We start from the raw sequence: 19708 nt of genomic DNA on the forward strand, positions 1-19708 counted from the left end.
GCTAACCTCATCAGCCTGGCTGAAGTCATCACACCCTCAATTCCTCGATCTTTTAAATATTCATCCACCTCCATTTTAAATGCTTCTAACAATCCACACCTTCATTGTTGCTACATGATCATCAATTCATTGTTCCTGTGTTCTACATTTTGTGCCATTCTCCCTATTTTAAAACATGTTAGGGCATTGTAAGATTATAGAATCCTACAGTACAGGAGGAAGCCATTTGCCCCAGTGAGTCTGCACAGACCACAAGTCCACCTAGGCCCGATCCTTGTAACCCGATGCATTTACCCTAGCTAGGCCCACAGACATTAAGGGGCAATTTAGCATGACCAATCCACCACATCTTTGGACTGTGGGAGGAGCACCCAGAGAAACCCATGCAGACATGAGGAGAATGTGCAAATTCCACACAGACAGTGACCCGAGTTGGGAATCGAACCCAGGTCACCGGTGCTGTGAGGCAGCAGAGCTAACCACTGTGCCACTGTGCTGCCCCATTGTTCCTGTGTTCTACATTTTGTGTAATTCTCCCTATTTTTAAAGCGCTTTGGGACGTCTTAAGATCCTGAGCAATGCTACTAGTTTGGGACCCGGGTTCAATTCCTGGCTTGGGTCGCTGTCTGTGTTCTTTCTTTCTGTCAGGCAGTGGCACTGCTAAATGCCTGCCGTCAGCAGAAGCACCTGAACAGCACAAACACACAGCATGACAGATTGCATTCACCACAGCAGCTGCACTTGCACCAGAGATCTGAGGAGGGTGGGTGTAACTTTGCATAAACTATCAGCAGATCTCTGGAGAGTTCAAGCGAAACCTTCAGGGTCGGCCCAAAGGTTTAAAAATTCAGCAAACTGTGAAACTACAGATGAAGATGGTTATGGAAATAAACAAAAAACAAACTGGGCAACTTCCTTTACAGTTTATAACAAAACACAGCGTGTTACCCCCCATTGTGTTAGCACAGCAGCCAGGTAATCAATAGCACCACTGTGTGGCTGAAGATGACACTCCCTACCACAAACCCGCAATGGCAGGGCACTCTCACCCACCCTAATGCAAGAAAGATCCAGAGAAGAAGCTCTTTACAGCTCACAAGATCAACTGTTTTTCTTTTAATTGCATAAGCCTCGTTAAAAGGTACCTCTGAATCCCAGGGGATAGCACAGTAAGAAGTCTCACAACACCAGGTTAAAGTCCAACAGGTTTATTTGGTAGCAAACGCCACTAGCTTTCAGAACGCTGTTCCTTCATCAGATGAGTGGAGAGTTGTGAGCTCAAACAGGGCATATAAAGACACACACTCAGTTTACAGAATACTGATTAGAATGCGAGGCTTTACAGCTAATCTGCTATTCAAGTCTTAAAGGTGCAGACAATGTGAGTGGAGATAGTATTAAGCATAGGTTAAAGAGATGTATATTGTCTCCAAAAAGGATAGCAAGTCAGATGTTGCAAGTTCAGGCAAGTCATGGGGGTTGCAGACAGTGTGACATGAACCCAAGATCCCGGTTGAGGCCGTGCTCATGTGTGCGGAACTTGGCTAACAGTCTCTGCTCAGCGATTCTGCGCTGTCGTATGTCCTGAAGGCCGCCTTGGAGAGTGTTTACCCAAAGATCAGAAACCGAATGCCCGTGACCGCTGAAGTGTTCGCCAACAAAGGATCTCAGGGGATATGCAGCCTTGTCGCATTGTGGTTCAGAAAGCGCTGTGAGACGGAAGGTTTGCTGGTTGAAGAGCCACTTATGTGTGAAATCTATGCTGACACTCCAGTAGAGTGCTGCATTGCTGCAGGTGCTGTCTTGTGGATGAAACGTTAAACTGAGGCTCCCTATGCCCTCTCAGGTGGGTGTAAAAGATTCCGTGTCACTAGTTTCTGAAGAAGTGCAGAGAGGTTCTCACTGCCAATTGTCAGCCCTCGGTCAACATCTCTTCAATTCAGATTATCTGGTCATTGTAACATTGCCCTTTGTGGGATCTTGCTGTGTGCAAATTGTTTAAAGTAAGCTTACATTAACAGTGCAATGAAGTTACTGTGAAAATCCCGTAGTAGCCACATAGTGGGTGGTACAGTGGCACAGTGGATAGCACTGCTGCCTCGCAGCGCCAGGAACGCAGGTTTGGTTCCCCGTCTTGGGTCACTGTCTGTATAGAGGGGAATTTCACAGTAATTCCATTGCAGTGTTAATGTAACCTTTAATTGTGACTAATACATAAACTTTAAACTTTTCCGGCGCCTGTTCGGGTACACTGAGGGAGAATTTAGCATGGCCAATACAACTGACCAACACATCTCCTGGACTGTGGGAGGAAACCCACGTAGACACATGCAGACTCCGCAGAGACAGTGACCCAAGCTGACAATCAAACCTGGATCCCTGGCGCTGAGTGGCAGCAATGTTAACCATTGTGCCACCATGCTATCTTTGTGACTGTCACATTTCCAACTTTTCCAACACTTCAAAAATAAGTCAATGGTTGTAAAGCGCTTTGAGATGTCCTGAAGTCATGAAAGGTGCTATCTAAATGCAGATCTTTCTATCTTTGATAATGTAAGGGAGATAATAGACTTACCACAATCTGATGTTGCAACTCACCCTTTTGTCTCTGTGCAAGTCTGAACCCAAGATGGGCTAAGATACATCAGTGTTTTAAAGTGCACACCAGTTTAAACAAAGTTGAGAGCTAATTATGCTTTCATATCAGATCACAAGCAAGTGGGTTACTCTTCCTTGCAGAAAATTGACCTCATGACCTTACTGCGCTTAGTAGAAGATCTTGAGGAGGGATTCTCCATTGCACCACCCCACCCGTGGTGGGAGACAGGCCGCCACTGGTCCCGCTGTTGTCAATGGGATTTCCCATTGAATCCAACTCCCATCACTGGGAAACCCGTGGCGGTGTGGAGGGTTTCACCGCAGGCAGGACCAGCAGATCCCACTGGTGACAATGTCTGGAAAATTCCACCCGTTATTTCAGTCCAAGAGGATGCCACAGAGCATACGTATCAAAATAAATGCCCAATGTAACAGCCAGGGATTCATTAAAAATGCTTGTCAAATGACACCGTATTCCACCTTTTGCTGGAATTGGGTATTTATTTGAAAAGGAACAAGTGAGGGACAATGAGGAAAGGGCAGGGTATGTGCAGCAGTGCGCTGAACAAAATGGGTAGCTCTTTCAATGGGGCAGTACAAGCATAGGGCGGCACGGTTGGCACATTGGTTAGCATTGCTGCCTCATGGCACCAGGGACCCCAGTTCGATTCCGGCCTGTGGCGTCTATCCATGTGGACTGTGCACATTCTCCCCGTGTCTGTGTGGGTTTCCTCTGGGTGCTCCAGTTTCCTCCCACACTCCAAAGATGGGCAGGTTATGTGGAATGGTTATGCTAAATTGACCCTTGGGAGGATCAGTGCCATGTGGTTACGAGGATATGATTTGGGTGGGATTGTTGTCGGTGCAGGTTCAATGGGCCGAATGGCCTTCTTCTGCACTGCAGGGATTCTAAGTACCACCACTAGAGGAAGTAGTATTCGACAAATTAATGGGGCTAAAGGTAAATAAGATCCCTGGCCCTGATGGCTTGCATCCTAGGATCCTAAAATAAGTAGTTACAGCACCAGGGCCTGGGTTCAATTCTGGCCTTGAGTGACTGAGTTCTCCCCGTGTTTGCGTGGGTTTCCTCTGGGTGCTCCAGTTTCCTCCCACTGTTCAAAGAGGAGCAGGTTAGGTGGATTGACCATGCTAAATTGCTGCTTGGTGTCACAAGATATATTTAAGCCGGAACTCTACTATTTTGCCCACCCAGAAACGAAGCGGGCGAGGGTCCAACAACAGAAATCTCCATTAACCTTGAGCAGGAATTTCTGGGCTTGCCCAAGTGAGGCTGTAAAATCCCGCCCATATGCTAGAGGATTAGTGGGGTAAAATATCTTCGGTTACGGGGGTACGGTCTGGATAAGAGTTGGTGCAGACTTGATGGACTGAATGGCCGCCTTCTGCACCGTAGGGATTCTATGATATGTCAACTGACCCCCTCTGTGCTGAATACTTAATTCAATGATTCTTTTCTCATACAACGCTCACGGTTAAATTCAAAACTCCATCATTTACTGCAACTCATTCTTAAAGAGCTCAAAATTGCTTACCTTCCTTAGCTTTTCCCTGCCTCTGATAAAGTGAAGGAATTTATAATTAAAAAAAAAACTCAAGCTGCTCATCTGTCAAACCATTCCTTTGGGCATTTTCCTGTTCTTTCTGGTTTGGGTGAACTGTTTTTTGGACCTTTCTTCATCTCCAGCTCTCTCAAGCAAACAAAAACACACGGGACCCGCCACGACAGACATCAGTACGGCTACAGCGAAGTGAAACCTATTGGTTTGTCATCACTGTGGGGGGCTAAGTTGACGATTTACATTATCAATCGTTGCATTACTTACTTTACTGATATAGAGAATTCCCCAGGTGAGCTCTCACTCTCTCGTAATAGAAACGCTCCAACGTATCCTTGCTTCAGGAGTAATTCTTCAGCCGATGTCCTCGAGATTCTGCCTATGTACCAGCTGATCAATTAGAAAAAAGAACACAAGAAAATTAAAACCAGTATCAAAAGGGAATATTACTCACTCCTGCGCCATGTGCTCGATCGTGCATCAAGGTAAATGAATCATTGGGCGGAATTTTTCCTCCCTGCCCACCACTGGAATCGGAGCGGGTGGGACACGGACCATGCTAAGGGGTTCATTCACCTCAGGTGGGGTTTTCAGGTCTTGGGGCAAGCGAGGCCTGAAAATCCTGCCCATTGGCTCAGTGGATAACCTGAGTTAGAATGGGTCAAATTATACCCCAGAGACCTCACCCTTGCTTCTGGATGTGTAGGTTAGGTGGATTGACTGTGCTAAATTGCCCTCTGGTGTCACAAGATATATATAGGTTAGGGAATTAGTGGGGTAAAATACCTTTGGTTACGAGTATAGGATCTGGGTAAGAATCGGTGCAGACTCGATGGACTGAATGGCCTCCTTCTGCACTGTAAGGATTCCATACGCCAAGTGGCCTCCTTCTGTGCTGCATACTTAGTTCAATGATTCTTTTTTCCCAATGCTCACAGTTAAATTCAAAACTCCATCTTTTACTCATTCTCAAAGAGCTCAAAATCCCTTATCTCCTCTCTGGGGGATTTTCCCATTTTCTTTTGCTCATACTTTGGTGCAGTGCTGCACTGTCAGGGGTGCTGTCTTTCAGATAAGACATTCAACTGAGCCCCCAGCTGTACTCTTGGGTGGACATAAACGATCCACAATCTTGAAGAAGAACATCGGGTATCCTCCCTCTGGTGCTTTGGCTGATAATCTATTCCCCAATGAGCATCACTAAAACTCCGCATCTGATCACAATCTCATTGCTGTCCATGGGATCTTGCTGTGCGTAAGATAGCTGCTGCATTTTCAAAACTGCAACAACACCTCAGATGCAATCTTTATTGGTTGGAAAGAGCTTTGTGATGTACTGGGGTCATGAAAAGCACTATGTAAAGGCGAGTTCTTCCTTTTGCTCCTTTTCCCGCTTTCATTTTATCAAAGTAATGCCATCAAACTTACATGGATACACTTAGTCATTGCAAAGTGTAGGTGGGAATTTCGGTTCCCTGCAACTTAATGTGGACAGGTCACAAAACAATGTTTTCCATACTGCTCAATTAGAGTCACAGGGCAGGATTTTCCAGCCAGGCTTGCCCCAAGACTGGAAACTCCCGCCCAAGGCCTTTGCATGGTCCGTGTCCCACCCGCTAAAATTCCCGTGGTGGCAGGACGAGAAAGTTCCACCCACGGAGTCATAGAGATAAATAGCACAGAAACAGGCCCTTCAGCCCAACTCATCCATACTATCCAGGTTCCCTAAACTGGACTAGTCCCATTAACCTGTGTTTGGCCCACATCCGTCTAAACTTTTCCTATCCATGTATCTGTCCAAATGTCTTTTAAATGTTGTAATTGCCCCCGCCTCTACCACCTCCTCTGGCAGCTCATTCCAAATACGCACCACATTCTGCGTGAAAAAGTTGCCCCTCGGGTCCCTTTTCAATCTTTCCCCTCTCACCTTAACCCTACATCCTCTAGTTTTGGACTTGCCCACCATGGGGAAAAGACCTTGGCTATTTACCTCAGCTACGCCCCTCATGATTTTATAAACCTCTAAACCTCCTACACTCCAGGGAAAAAAAGCCCAGCCTACCCAGCCTCTCCTTATAATTCAAGTCTTCCAGTCCTGGAAACATCCTTCTAAATCATTTTTGCGCCTTTCCAGTTCAATAACATCCTTCTGATAGCAGGGTGATCAGAATTGTATGCAGTACTCCAAATGTGGCCTTACCAATGTCTTATACAGTTAATGCTTTAAAGTTGAAATTTATTGTTTTATTTGTGTCATAAATAGGCTTATATTAACACTGCAATGAAGTTACTGTGAAAACCCCCCTCGTCACCTGTTTGGGTACACTGAGGGAGAATTTAGCATGGCCAATGCACCTAACCAGCACGGACCATGAGAGGAAATTGGAGCAACTGGAGGAAACCAATGCAAACATGGGGAGAAAGTGTAGACTCCCCACAGACAGTGACCCAAGCTAGTGCCACTGTTGCAACATAATAACTGACTCCCTTACTCAATACTCTGACCAATCAAGGCAAGAGTGAAAAACACCTCCCACCCTGTCTACCTGTGACACATTGATTATGAGCAGACTTGTGTGGGCAGCAATGCAAAAATATTTCCAAATGAGCAAAATGCACCGAAATGATTGTTAAATGGCATGGTTCGCCACGGGTTACCATAGATTCACCACAGGTGAATCTCCACTGCTTTATTTAAAACATTTTCTTTCAGAGGTACCAGTAACGAAGTTAGTTTGAGTGGAACATGACTTTTCTAATCTAAAAAGGGGAATGCTTTCTAAGCTGTGGTCTGGTACTTCAAACGCCTTTCAGAATCAGAAGTGATGCTGGTGGTTATTCGAAACTCATGATGAAATATTACTTATCCAGGTGGACTGTTCTGAGAAAGTCTTCCAGGGTTAACAGAAGTGCTGAACCTCGTAGCCACCGAGTAAAGGCTACAATATTTTCATAGCCTCTGTATCTGAATCATAGAATCCTTACGGTGCAGAAGGAGGCTATTTAGCCCATCGAGCCTGCACCCAGGTCCTATACCTGTAACCCCACATATTTACCCTGCTAGTGCCTCTGACACTGGATTGAGGGTTTACAGTGAGGGGCTATGGTAGGCTAAAGTGACTGATATCATAGAATCATAGACTCCCTACAGTGCAGAAGAAGTCAGTTGGACAATCAAGTCTCCACAGACTTTCCAACAAAGCAACCCACTCAGGGTCTATCCCCGTAGCCCCACATATTCAACCAACTAATCCCTCTAACCTAAGGGCCAATTTAGCATAGCCAATCAACCTAACCCACATATCCTTGGAGTGTGGGAGGAAAGGGGAGTACCCGGAGGAAACCCACTCAGACACGGGGAGAATATGCAAACTCCACATAAACAGTACCCAGGGCCGGAATCAAACCCAGGTCCCCTGTGTTGTGAGGCAGCAGTGCTAACCACTATGCCACCATGCCGCCCCAATGTTCATCTGAAAATTGCTTTTATTGCACTGAAAGGCGACTGGGGGAAGATTTCCTCTCTGTGCTATGTGAAGTGAGTTGAAGTGTAAAATTGAGAAGTGAAAATACCATCTTGATTTGGCTGCAAATAATAAACAAGGGAGGTTTTCCATTTACATGTTCTTTCCACTTCAAGTTTAAAATCATCCATGACTGTGTAATGTATATAGTCTATATTGTTTAAGGGTCTGGCACATATAGGATTAATGTGGGACTGAGTATTGTACTGTTCACACAGTGATGTTAAAAGGTATATGACCCAGGCCCAGGGTCAGAATGGTGCTGAGCAGAAACAGGTCAAAACCTAAGCAAGGAGGTAGCTCCTGACCTGTACCCTTTACTGTACGCATGTAAATAATTATACTGGTGAACTTACAGTTAACCTACAGAAGACCACAAAGATTTTTTTAAGAGTTACCACCCTGTAAGCAATACCTTCCCAACGTGCAAAACCCACAACATTGCTAAATTGCTGAAACAAACAGAAATGTTGGTAGAATAAAAAAATTGAGTAAAGCTTTTTGACCCATAAGAAGCACTAGAAAACGTGTCAAGGAAAAGGCCTGGGAGCTGAAGGCAGAGATGAATAATTCCTGACTGCAGCAGAAGACTCCAATGAATGCTCTTTGGAAGTCCAGCTTCAGAGTGCAGAGTGGACAGGACCTGTAAGGGTGAGCTAAATGTTTTAAAATTCCTGGCAACAGGCAACACCTGAGAACCCTTTAACTAATTCAGTGTCAGAAATGCCATTTGGAAGTAATCTGTCATTAAAACCCAAACCTCGATACTGAGTCTCAACATGTGGCCTCTATTCACATAAGAGAGGGGGAAAATGAATTAAATATGTCAGGAACCTCATAGCTGTCCGACTTGGAAAAAGCAAACATGTGCTAGAATTCAATCACCTTGTTACTAGGCAAAGTTGACTGCTGAACAAAAGAAGCAAGAAGGCAGTCAATCCAGGCAGCTATTGCTCAAGAATTTTTTTCAAGATGTGCGGCATCTCCATTTTGCAGAGACCGTCAAAACCAGCAAGCATGGGGATTCCTTTTGTCTCCAAGTGGCCAGCAACACCACTTAGCACTGCTGCCTCACAATGCTAGGGACACGTGTTCAATTCTGGCCTTGGGTCATTATCTGTGTGGAGTCTATACGTTCTCCCTGTGGTTGCGTGGGTTTCCTCTGAGTTCTCCAGTTTCCACCCACAGTCAGAAAGAAATGCATTGTGCTAAATTCTCCTTCAGTGCAGCTGAACAGGCACCAGAGTGTGGCAACATGGGGATTTCCACAGTAATTTTGTTGCCTTCTTGTGACACTAACAACTAAACGTAAACAAATTCTCCGTGTGTCTGTGTGGGTTTCCTCCACATGCTCCAGTTTCCCACAAACAGTCCAAAGATGTGCATATTAGGTGGATTGGCCATGCTAAATTGCTCCTTAGTTTTAGGGGGATCAGCAGGGTAAATATGTGGGGTTACAGAGATAGAACTTGGGTTGTTCTTGATGTAGGCTTGATGGGCCAAATGGCTTCTTTCTGCACTGTAGGGATTCTATGATTCATAGAACACCATCTTGAAATCCAAGAAAAGCTCCAGAGAAACCCATGGCAGCACTGCCAACAGGAAGATCCCACTGATGTGAACAATCAGAAAATCCCACCCGTTGAGCGCTAATACAGACAAAAGTGCGCTGGAGCTTTTGGTATAGTGACAAAGCAATATATTGAAATGCAGACTGAGAAGACGAGAGCTGAACAAGATCATAAAAAGTTGAAAGGATAGCCAATTATCCTTCAAGATCAGCAGTATGACAGAACAAAGACTGCCTTGACCAATAGAACGGCAGATCAGCACGACAAAATCAATGAGACTCTGGAAAGTGACATGAAAACTCAAGACAAAAGTACTTGAGCTTTACAACAAAAAGGAAGACCTCTTGAGGAACCATCACATGCACACACCAAGAATCCCTCAGGTCAGAGCTTGTTCCTCTGGAATGTTATGAAGTGAAACGTTGGACCCTTAGAGGATGAGAGGGGGGACTTAGTGGTAGGGGATGGGGAAATGGCTGAGGCCTTGAATAACTTTTTTGTTTCGGTCTTCACGGAGGAAGACGTGAATAATTTGCCGGATGTTAGCGATGGAAAGATGGTAGGACTGGAGGGTCTCAATGACATTATTGTTACTAGAGAGGCGGTGCTCGACAGACTGGAGGGGCTGATTGTGGACAAGTCCCCAGGACCGGATGGAATGCATCCAAGGGTTCTGAAAGAAATGGCGGAGGTGATAGTGGATGCCTTGGTGGTTATTTTCCAAACGTCGCTGGATTCCAGGGAAGTGCCGGAAGATTGGAAAACGGCTAATGTTACGCCGTTGTTTAAGAAAGGTGGCAGGCAAAAGGCAGGGAATTATAGGCCGGTTAGTTTAACGTCTGTTGTAGGTAAAATGTTAGAATCCGTCGTCAAGGAGGAAAGAGCGAGGCATCTTGAGGGGAATTGCTTGATAGAGCAGACGCAGCACGGTTTCGTTAAGGGGAAGTCGTGTCTGACAAATTTATTGGAGTTCTATGAGGATGTGTCTAGAGCGGTGGATAGAGGAGAGCCGGTGGATGTGGTCTTTCTTGATCTTCAGAAGGCATTTGACAAGGTACCTCACAAGAGGTTATTGCAGAAGGTAAGGGGGCATGGAGTTGGGGGTAGGGTGTTAGCATGGATAGAGGATTGGCTGTCTAACAGGAGGCAGAGAGTGGGGGTCAATGGGTGCTATTCGGATTGGCGGTTGGTGACTAGTGGAGTGCCCCAGGGGTCAGTGCTGGGGCCTCAGCTATTTACCATTTGTATAGATGATCTGGAGGAGGGAACCAAGTGTATGGTGTCGAAATTTGCGGATGACACCAAGATTGGTGGAACGGCAAATTGCGCGGAGGGTGTGGAGAGTCTGCAGAAGGATCTAGATAGGCTGGGCGAATGGGCCAGGAACTTGCAAATGGAATTTAATGTTGGCAAGTGTGAGGTGGTCCACTTTGGTAGGAATAATGGTAGGAAGGACTATTACTTACTTGGCGAAAATCTGCAGCAGGTGACGGTGCAGAGGGACCTCGGGGTCCTTGTGCATGAGTCGCAAAAACCCAGCCTGCAGGTGCAGCAGGTGGTCAGGAAGGCTAATGGGATGCTGGCCTTCATAGCAAAGGGGATTGAATATAAAAGTAGGGAGGTCTTGCTGCAACTGTATAGGGCACTGGTGAGGCCGCAGCTGGAGTACTGTGTGCAGTTTTGGTCGCTGCACTTACGCAAGGATATTTTGGCCTTGGAGGGAGTGCAGAGGAGGTTTACTAGGCTGATACCGGAGTTGAGGGGGTTGAGCTATGAGGAGAGGCTGAATAAACTAGGCTTGTACTCGTTAGAGTTTAGAAGAATGAGGGGAGATCTCATTGAGACATATAAGATGATGAATGGGATGGATAGGATAGAGGTGGAGAGACTCTTCCCGCTCAGAAAGGACAGTAGGACTAGGGGGCATAGCCTCAAGATAAAGGGGGGGCGGTTTAGAACGGAGTTGAGGAGGAACTTCTTCACTCAAAGGGTGGTGAATCTCTGGAATTCTCTGCCCGTTGAAGTGGTGGAGGCTACCTCGTTAAATTTTTAAGACGCGGGTTGATGGGTTTTTGATAAGAGAAGGGATTAAGGGTTATGGGGAGAGGGCGGGAATGTGGAACTGAGCCACGACAGATCAGCCATGATCTTATTGAATGGCGGGGCAGGCTCGAAGGGCTAGATGGCCTACTCCTGCTCCTATTTCTTATGGTTTATATTCTTATGAAACAAAATGAATTGAATGCCACTCTGAAAGAGCAGACAACCAGGTTTCAGAGGAGACTGAGGAATGTATTCCAAAAGGAAGCCAAGAGGTCCAAGGAAGTGACTGCAACACCGAAAGAAACTGTTACCCATTTGGAAAAAATCTTTGAAGAATATTAAATCTCCAAAAAAAAATAAAGAGACAACATCAAGAACATAGAATAGTAAACAAAGATAACAATTTTTATTCAAGAATGTGATGATTCTGTGCCTTTAAGAAATATATTTTAATCATGCTTCTCCACAGGGTGTTTTCAGCAGTTCCTGGCATTTTGTCAGAGCCATGTTGTCTATAACTGGTGTCCTTTATTGTTAAGATAGCAGTATGATTGACATTGTGTTTGTTTTAATCTAAATTAATGTACTGCTCTGTTGTTTCAATGTTCCCCTGGAATTGCAGAGTAGAGATTGATAATGATAATTGACAGGTCAGGTTATATGACTGGGGACTGCTTGTTTTTAAAGAGAATTCCAGCTTAGTTTCTCAGATGTGTTTTTGGAAGCTGTAAAGAGAGATGGACCTCAACCCAGATAAGTGTGTAGTGGTACATTTTGGCAAGTCAAATGGGATGAAGGAGTATAATATTAAGGGTAAGACTCTTGGCAGTGTGGAAGATCAGAAGGATCTTGGGGTTCGGGTTCATAGGACTTTCAAACTGGCTTCGCACGTAGAGGATGTGGTTAAGAAGGTGTATGGCGTACTGGTCTTCATCAATCGAGGAATTGAGTTTAGGAGTCGGGAGATAATGCTGCAGCTGTATAAGACCCTGGTCAGACCCCACTTGGAGTACTGTGCTCAGTTCTGGTCACCTCATTACAGGAAGGATGTGGAAGCCATTAAAAGGGTGCAGGACCAAGATTTACAAGGATATTACCTGGGTTGGGTGGCATGCCTTATGAGGATAGGTTGAGAGAGCTCAATCTTTTCTCCTTAGAGAGACAAAGGATGAGAGGGGACCTGATATACACCTCTAAGATGATGAGAGGTATTGATCAGGTGGACTCTCAGAGGCTTTTCCCCAGGGCTGAAATGACTGCCACAAGAGGACACAGGTTTAAGGTGCTGGGAGTAGGTACAGAGGAGATGTCGGGGTAAATTTTTCACCGGTGAGTGGAGTCAGCTGCCGTTGGTGGTGGTGGAGGCAAACTCGATAGGGTCTTTTAAGAGGCTTCTGGATGAGTACATGGGACTTAATAGGATTGAGGGTTATAGGTAGGCCTAGTAGGTAGAGATAAGATCGGCGCAATTTGTGGGCCGAAGGGCCTGGTTGTGCTGTAGTTTTTCTATGATTCTATGATTATGCTTTCCTGCCTCTGAAGTCTGAAGACTGGAAGCTGCCAGAGACTAGACTTGCTTAACTGTTTTGCTGCCTTTACGATATATCTTTCTCTGAAAATGGCTATTTGGATTTATGTCTGTAAGTGTTAAATGCTGGAAATCTTCTATCAGTGAGCATGATGGTTTTAATGCTAACGAATTCTGAAGAAGGCTGTATGCCTATGAGGTATTGTTTTTGAATTGGAACAAAAGAGATAGCTAGCCATTAAGAGTTATACTGTGTCACGTTTAAGTGTTGCAATTAGTAGAAGTTACCCTAACTCTTTTTGTTATATTCTGTGTTTCTAACTAAACTTTGTTTGATAAAAGCTTCTGAGTGGGTAATTTGAATCATACCAATGCCTGAATCAAGTGTAAAACTTAGAGTCTAGGCTAATTTCATTAAATACCTTGGAGTTTCTAACCTGGGTCTTAACAAGAGTGTGAGGTGTTACAAGAACTATTGGCAAAACCGTAACAACAAAAAGTGAGTTTGAAGGATAACACTGAGAATTATACTATGCCAAGGAAAAGCTGATCAATATATAGAATCAACTTTCACATAGCAATGATGAGTTTGTTAAGGGAAAACAAGAACTGATGAGAACACTGGAATGTCACTCACAAGAAGTGGAAAAGAGTGTGAAAAACTTAAAATGCCAAGTTTATACATACAAATTCAACTCTTCATTATTCTCCGCAATGTCTGACCTTCAAACAGCAAGAGTGCAAGTAACAAGGCAAGGTACTTCTTCTTGCCAGCAAGTTATCTTCTTTATATATCATTCAATAAGATGTTTCCCTTTCAGTGTGAGGTACCAATTCATGGCTGGGACCCGACTTCTGGCCCATTGTGCATTCAATCATAGCTTCTCTGCAGTACAGACAGAGGGCATTTGGCTCATCAAGACTTCACTGACTCTCTGACAGAGTATCTTACCTTAGCCCTCTCCCCCATCGTAGTCTCATAACCCCACACAAACACCATGGCTAATCCCCCAATCGACACATCTTAGGATAATAATGGGCAATTTAGCATGGCCAATCTCCCTAACCTGCACATCTTTGGACTGTGGGAGGAAACTGGAACACCCAGAGGAAACCCATGCAGACATGGGGAGAACACTCACCCAAGGCCAGAATTGAACCCGGATCCCTGGTGTGGTGAGGCAGCAATGCTAACCACCGTGCTACCGTGTCACCCTTCCAGGGAAGATCATCCAACCATTCAAACTATCCCAGTGCCAAGATGTCTATTGAAATATTCTTTCCCCATCACATTGAGACTAATTGTAAAACCCTGTCTGCGGCTTCAGCTAAGAATAGAATCCTATTTTGCTGCAGTCATGCTTCTGCAGAGCAGATCATTTCAGGAAATTCAATACATAGAAGTTCAATTACCAGAGGATACTCACTCGTGTGGTTTCACTTTAATGTAATTCTTAGGAACAAAGCCTTCTTGCCCACGTAATTCCGCTTTATACCAGTTTGGATCATCCTCCATGTTAAGCACCTGAAAGAGAGATGTTAACGTTATTGAGGAAATTAAACCACTAAAGGATGGAATAGTCCCTGTATCAACCATTCTCTGTGGATAGCCTACCAAGTGTCAGAAGGTATCTATAAAATTGGTATCAATAACACAAAACAAATGCTGTATGCCCCACATACAGGTGGCATTGTGTGAGGTAGTGCTACTGTCAACTTTCGTGCTTTTTATGGGCGACACAGCCGTTATCACTGCTGCCTCGCAGCTCCAGGGATCTGGGTTCAATTGCGGCCTTATGGGTGACTGTGTGAAGTTTGCTCATTTTCCCTATGTCTGCGTGGCTTTCCTCCGGATGTTCCAATTTCCTCTCACACGCCCGAGATGTATGTGCATGTTAGGTGGATTGCCCGTGCTAAATTGCCCCTTAGTGTCCCAGGATGTGTGGGTTAGGGGAATTAATGGGTTTAATACGTGTGATTTCGGGGATAGGGTTTGGGGGAATGCTCTGCCCAAGAGTCAATGGGCTGAATGGCCCCTTCCTACATTGTAGTGATTCTATGATGCTATGTTCTTTCTTTCAACATCTCATGCCTTCACTGTCTATGATGGTTTTAGACTGAGGGACCTCTGTTACTGACACCACAACTGTCTTCCTGTATTCATTCTCTTAAGATCTGTATTGAACCCTTCACTGCTAAATCTATCTATCTATGGTTTCCACACACTGATGAATCTATATACAGCACTCTGACTGGCCTCAATGTCCTACCTATATGAGCAGTCTATTTCTTAACCACAGCTTAATCAGTGTTTCTCTTGCACATTTCTGATTACATTTTACTTCTGTACTCTGCTCTGATTTAGAAAATTCACATCTGGCACTTCTCTGGCTATGTCAGAGGATGTTGTATTTGAGCCTCAAACATCCTCTGTACATCTACTCCTTCCGACTGTGAAATAAAAACAGAAAATATGAAAATACTCGATAGTTCTGCCACAGGGTCTGTGGAGAGAGAAGAAGGATTGACTGTTCAGACCAAAGATTTTTACGCATCAGAACAGCTTCCACCAGAGCTGTTGAGTAATTCCAGAATTTGCTGCTTTTATTTCAGGTTTCCTGTACGCAGCAAACAGTATGTTTGCCTTCAGATTGCTTCCTCATTTTTCTCCCAAACTGCGGTTAAATGTGAGACAATTGATGATCTTTACCACCTGTTGAAAAAGTCCATTAACCTATTTATCTTCCAAAAATGGTTTGCATTTCTGGTCACTGTTTTGCCAAACCCTGTGTTTTCTGGTTGGAAAATGATTAGACTTGTCAAAGAATTCAATTACCCTTGACAAATTGAAACTTCCCATGTCATAGCAGATTGTCACGACTGTCACTTCCTGGTTTACATGTCCATTCTTCTCTAAACAATGACATGATATGTTGCAATCTTCCAATCCTTCAAAACGAGTAAGCTTTAAAATATTATGATCACTGCAGCTCCATCTTCCTCACCAATTTCTTTTAATACCCTACAGTAAAAGTCAGAAAGTCCTGCAAAATTGTCTAACTTAAGTCCCATTACTTTCTCCATTACCAAGTTCAATAAGCTCCTCCCCTTTTGGCTTCCATTGTAGAGCTGCCAATTTCGTCCTCTTGCTCTACAGTGGAATGAAGGTCACCATAGTCCCCGAGGATCATAGGCTGCTCACCCCTTTTTGAGAGCGAGATGACAGGGGATCGCCACATCTAAGGCATGAGGCAAGGTTGAGAAGGTGGGACCATCATGGATAACCTCAGCTGGTATGGAAATCGAATGCACACTGTTGCGATTGTTCCACATCACGAGCCAACCATCCAGCCAACTGAACTAATCGACCCCCCCTTTACAATGAAGGCAATAATATATGTAACAGGTCTGCCATTTCTAGCTGCCTACTTCCATTCAAATTTCTATTCATGCATAGCCATGTTCACAGCTCAGTAAACTGGATCAAAACATTATGATGTGATTGTAGCACACATTGCAGGAAGCCAGCCCATCGTTTTTAATTCATTCATGGGACACAGGTATCACTGTCTGGCTAGCAGTTATTGCTCATCTCTAGTTGCCTGAGGGCAGTTGAGAGTCAACCAGGTAAGGACGGCAGATTTCCTTCCCTAAAGGACATTAATGAACCAGATGGGTTTTTCTGACAATCAACAATGGTTTCACGGTCATCAGTAGATTTTTAATTCCAGATATTTTCATTGAATTCAAATTCCACCATCTGCTGTGGCGGGATTCAAACCTGGGTCCCCAGATCATTAGCTGGATTTCTGGATTAATGGTCTAGCAATAATACCACTAGGCCATTGCCTCCTCATGTTGTTGCTATCTCATTGTGCCCAGTGAAGTCTCCAGACACAGCTGCAATGATCATAGAATCCTTACAGTGCAGAAGGAGGCCATTCAGCCCATCGAGTCTGCACCAAACACAATCCCATCCAGGTCTTATTCCCATAACATCACATATTTACCCTGCTAATCCCCCTGACAGTACGGTCAATCAAGCATAGTCAATCAACCTAACTAGCACATCTTTGTGGGAGGAAACCAGAGCACCCAGAGGAAACCCATGCAGACACAGGAAGAACGTGCAAACTTCACAAGGACAGTGACCCAAGCTGGGAATCGAACCTAGGTCCCAGATGCTACGAGGCACAGTGCTAACCACTGTGCCACCCAATATTCCATCTTAAGCTCCTTGGTATAGTGAGGTCTAAAGGTGTTCAGCTTCCATCGGAAGCTCTCAATGCCAGAAAGCAAACATTGTTCTGAGTGATTTTCCTTTATGCAAGTGTATGGCACATATCTTTCATTATTTAACTCCGAGACTTCATCTCGTTGCTTCCTCAGTGGGAGTAGGAAGTGCGGTAGTTGGCTGTTGATGGTTGATGCTTAGTTCTCAAGATGCAGGTGGTCAGTATCTCTTTGTACAGGGTCCAGAAAAACAATGTTGCAGCACATGACGCTCTGGCTCTGCAAGTTGTTTGGCAAATTTCTGCAGTGGGATGGCTGGGTAGGATCAACGTGATGTCTGAAATCCCTTACCATCCGTGCCAATTTTTGTTACTTCCCAGCGGTGGTTCACATTTCCTATCATCCATAAGATCAACATGCTAACTTGTCCCTTAGATTGTCCCAAGATGTACAGGTGAGATGGATTAGCCCTGGGAAATGTGTGGGGTTATCGGGATAGGCCGAGGGAGAAGGCCTAGGTCGGTAAAATAGTCTGTCAGACAGTTGGTACAGACCAAATGGACCAAACGGCCTCTTCTGCACTGTAGGTGTTCTATGACTCTATGATGCTATAATACTTGCAAGTGAAAGTAGGCTATTCGGCCCATTGGACTTGCTCCACCATTCAATGAGATAATAACTGATCTTAGCACCACTTTCCCACCTTATCTCCATAACCCTTGATTCCCTTAGCGATTAAAAATTGGTCTTTCTCTGCCTTGAAAATACTTAATGACCCAGTTTCTACAGTCCTCTGAGATAAAGAATACTACAAATTGATTACCCTCTAAGGGGAGAAATTCCTCCTCACCTCAGGCTCAAATGGGCAAACCCTTACTCTGAGATTATCCCCTCTGGTCCTAGACTCTCCCACTCTTTCAGCATCTACCCTCTCAAGCCCACTGAGAACCATATATGTCTCAATAAGGTCACCTCTCATTTTTCTAAACTCCAATGAGTACAAGCCCAACCAACTCAACCCCTCCTCATAAGAAAATCCCTCCAAAGCTGGGATCAACATAGTGAACCTTCTCTAGACTGCCTCCAATGACAGCATATCTCTCCTTAGATAAGGGGACCAAAACTGTTTACAGTATTTGAAGTAGGGACAGGCATTGAGAATCAATGAGGTAACTGATAGAACCTTTCTTTGATTCTTACTCTGATCCCATTGGCCTCGATGCCCTAAACAATTGCAGCGAAACATCCCGAACCCTATATTTAAATCCTCTCACTACGAAGGCCAACACACCATTTGCCTTCTTTACTGTTTGCTGTATCTGCATGCTTATTTTCAGCGACTGATGCACGAGAATTCCAAGGTCTCGTTGAACATCCACCTCTTTCAATTTATACCCATTCAGGTAATAATCTGTCTTCCTATTATTGCTACCAAAGTGGATAACCTCACATTTATCCATGTTATACTGCATCTACCATGCATACACCCATATACTCAGTCTGTCCAAATCACACTGAAGCAGCAGTGCATCCTTCTCACAGCTCACCCTCCCACCCAACTTTGTATCACCTGAAAATTTGGAGATAAAATATTCAGCTCCCTCTTCCAAATCATTAATATATAATGTGAACGGTTGTGGTCCTAGTACAGATCCCTGCGGATCCCCACTCATCACTGACTGCCAATCAGTAAAAGACCTATTTTTGCCAACTCTTTGCTTCTTATCTGCTAACCAGCTTTCTATCCACCTCAAGACATTACCCACAATCCCATGTGTTTTAACTTTACATAATATCCTGCTGTGTGAGACCTTGTCAAAAGCCTTCTGAATAAACCAAATCCACTGGTTCTCCCCAGTGAACTCTACTAGTTACATCCTCAAAATTACATCCTCAAAACATTCCAACAGATTTGACAAACATAATTTCACTTTTTTAAATCCATTGCTGACTTTGTCTGATTATATCACTGCCTTCCAAATGCTAAGTTATGAAATCTTGACTCTAGCAACTTCCCCTGTACCGACATTAGGCTCATTAGTTTACAGTTCCCTGTCTTCTCTCTATCTCCCTTTTTGCAAAACAGGCTCCCATTAGCTACCCACCAATCTGTAGGAACTATTCCAGAGTCCAAAGAATTTTGGAAAATCACCAATAGATCTATTATATCCAGGGCCACTTCCTTAAGTACTCTGGGATTAAGATTATTAGGGCTTGGAGATTTATCCACCTTCAATCCCATCAATTTCCCCCAAACCATTTCTCCACTCATGCTGATTTCCTTCAGCTCCTCACAGAAACAAGTTTCTCTCAGCGCTTCCTGCACATTATTCATGTCTTCCTTTGTGAAGACTGGAGCAAAGTACAAATTTAATACCTCAGCCATTTCTATATTCCCTGTTATGAATTCTCGCAATTCTGATAGTAAGAGGCCTACATTTGTTTTTGTCAATCTTTTTCTCTTTACATTTCTATATGAACTTTTATAACAGTTTTTATGTTCCCAATTAGCTTACTTTCATACTCTATTTTCCCTTCCTAATCAATTGCTTGGTCCTCTTTTGCTGAATTTTAAACTGCTCCCAACCCTCAGGCCTATTGCTTTTTCTCGCCAATTTGTATGCTTCTTCCCTG

At 44.3% G+C, this 19708-nt stretch overlaps 1 protein-coding gene across 1 annotated transcript in view; it reads right to left on the minus strand.

Moving 5' to 3' along the window:
* Positions 1 to 19708, minus strand: part of LOC145354693 (GRB2-related adapter protein-like) — a 54038-nt gene that overhangs the window by 23488 nt on the left and 10842 nt on the right. The window contains exons 2-3 of the mRNA XM_080206135.1: positions 14269 to 14366; positions 4443 to 4565 (exon numbers count right to left, since the gene is read on the minus strand). Of these exons, the coding sequence (XP_080062261.1) occupies positions 4443 to 4565; positions 14269 to 14366 (221 nt within the window). The remainder of the gene's footprint in view (positions 1 to 4442; positions 4566 to 14268; positions 14367 to 19708) is intronic.

Source organism: Carcharhinus amblyrhynchos, chromosome 18, assembly GCF_965287045.1.
Source record: "Carcharhinus amblyrhynchos chromosome 18, sCarAmb.v2.hapA, whole genome shotgun sequence".
Lineage (NCBI taxonomy): Eukaryota > Metazoa > Chordata > Chondrichthyes > Carcharhiniformes > Carcharhinidae > Carcharhinus > Carcharhinus amblyrhynchos.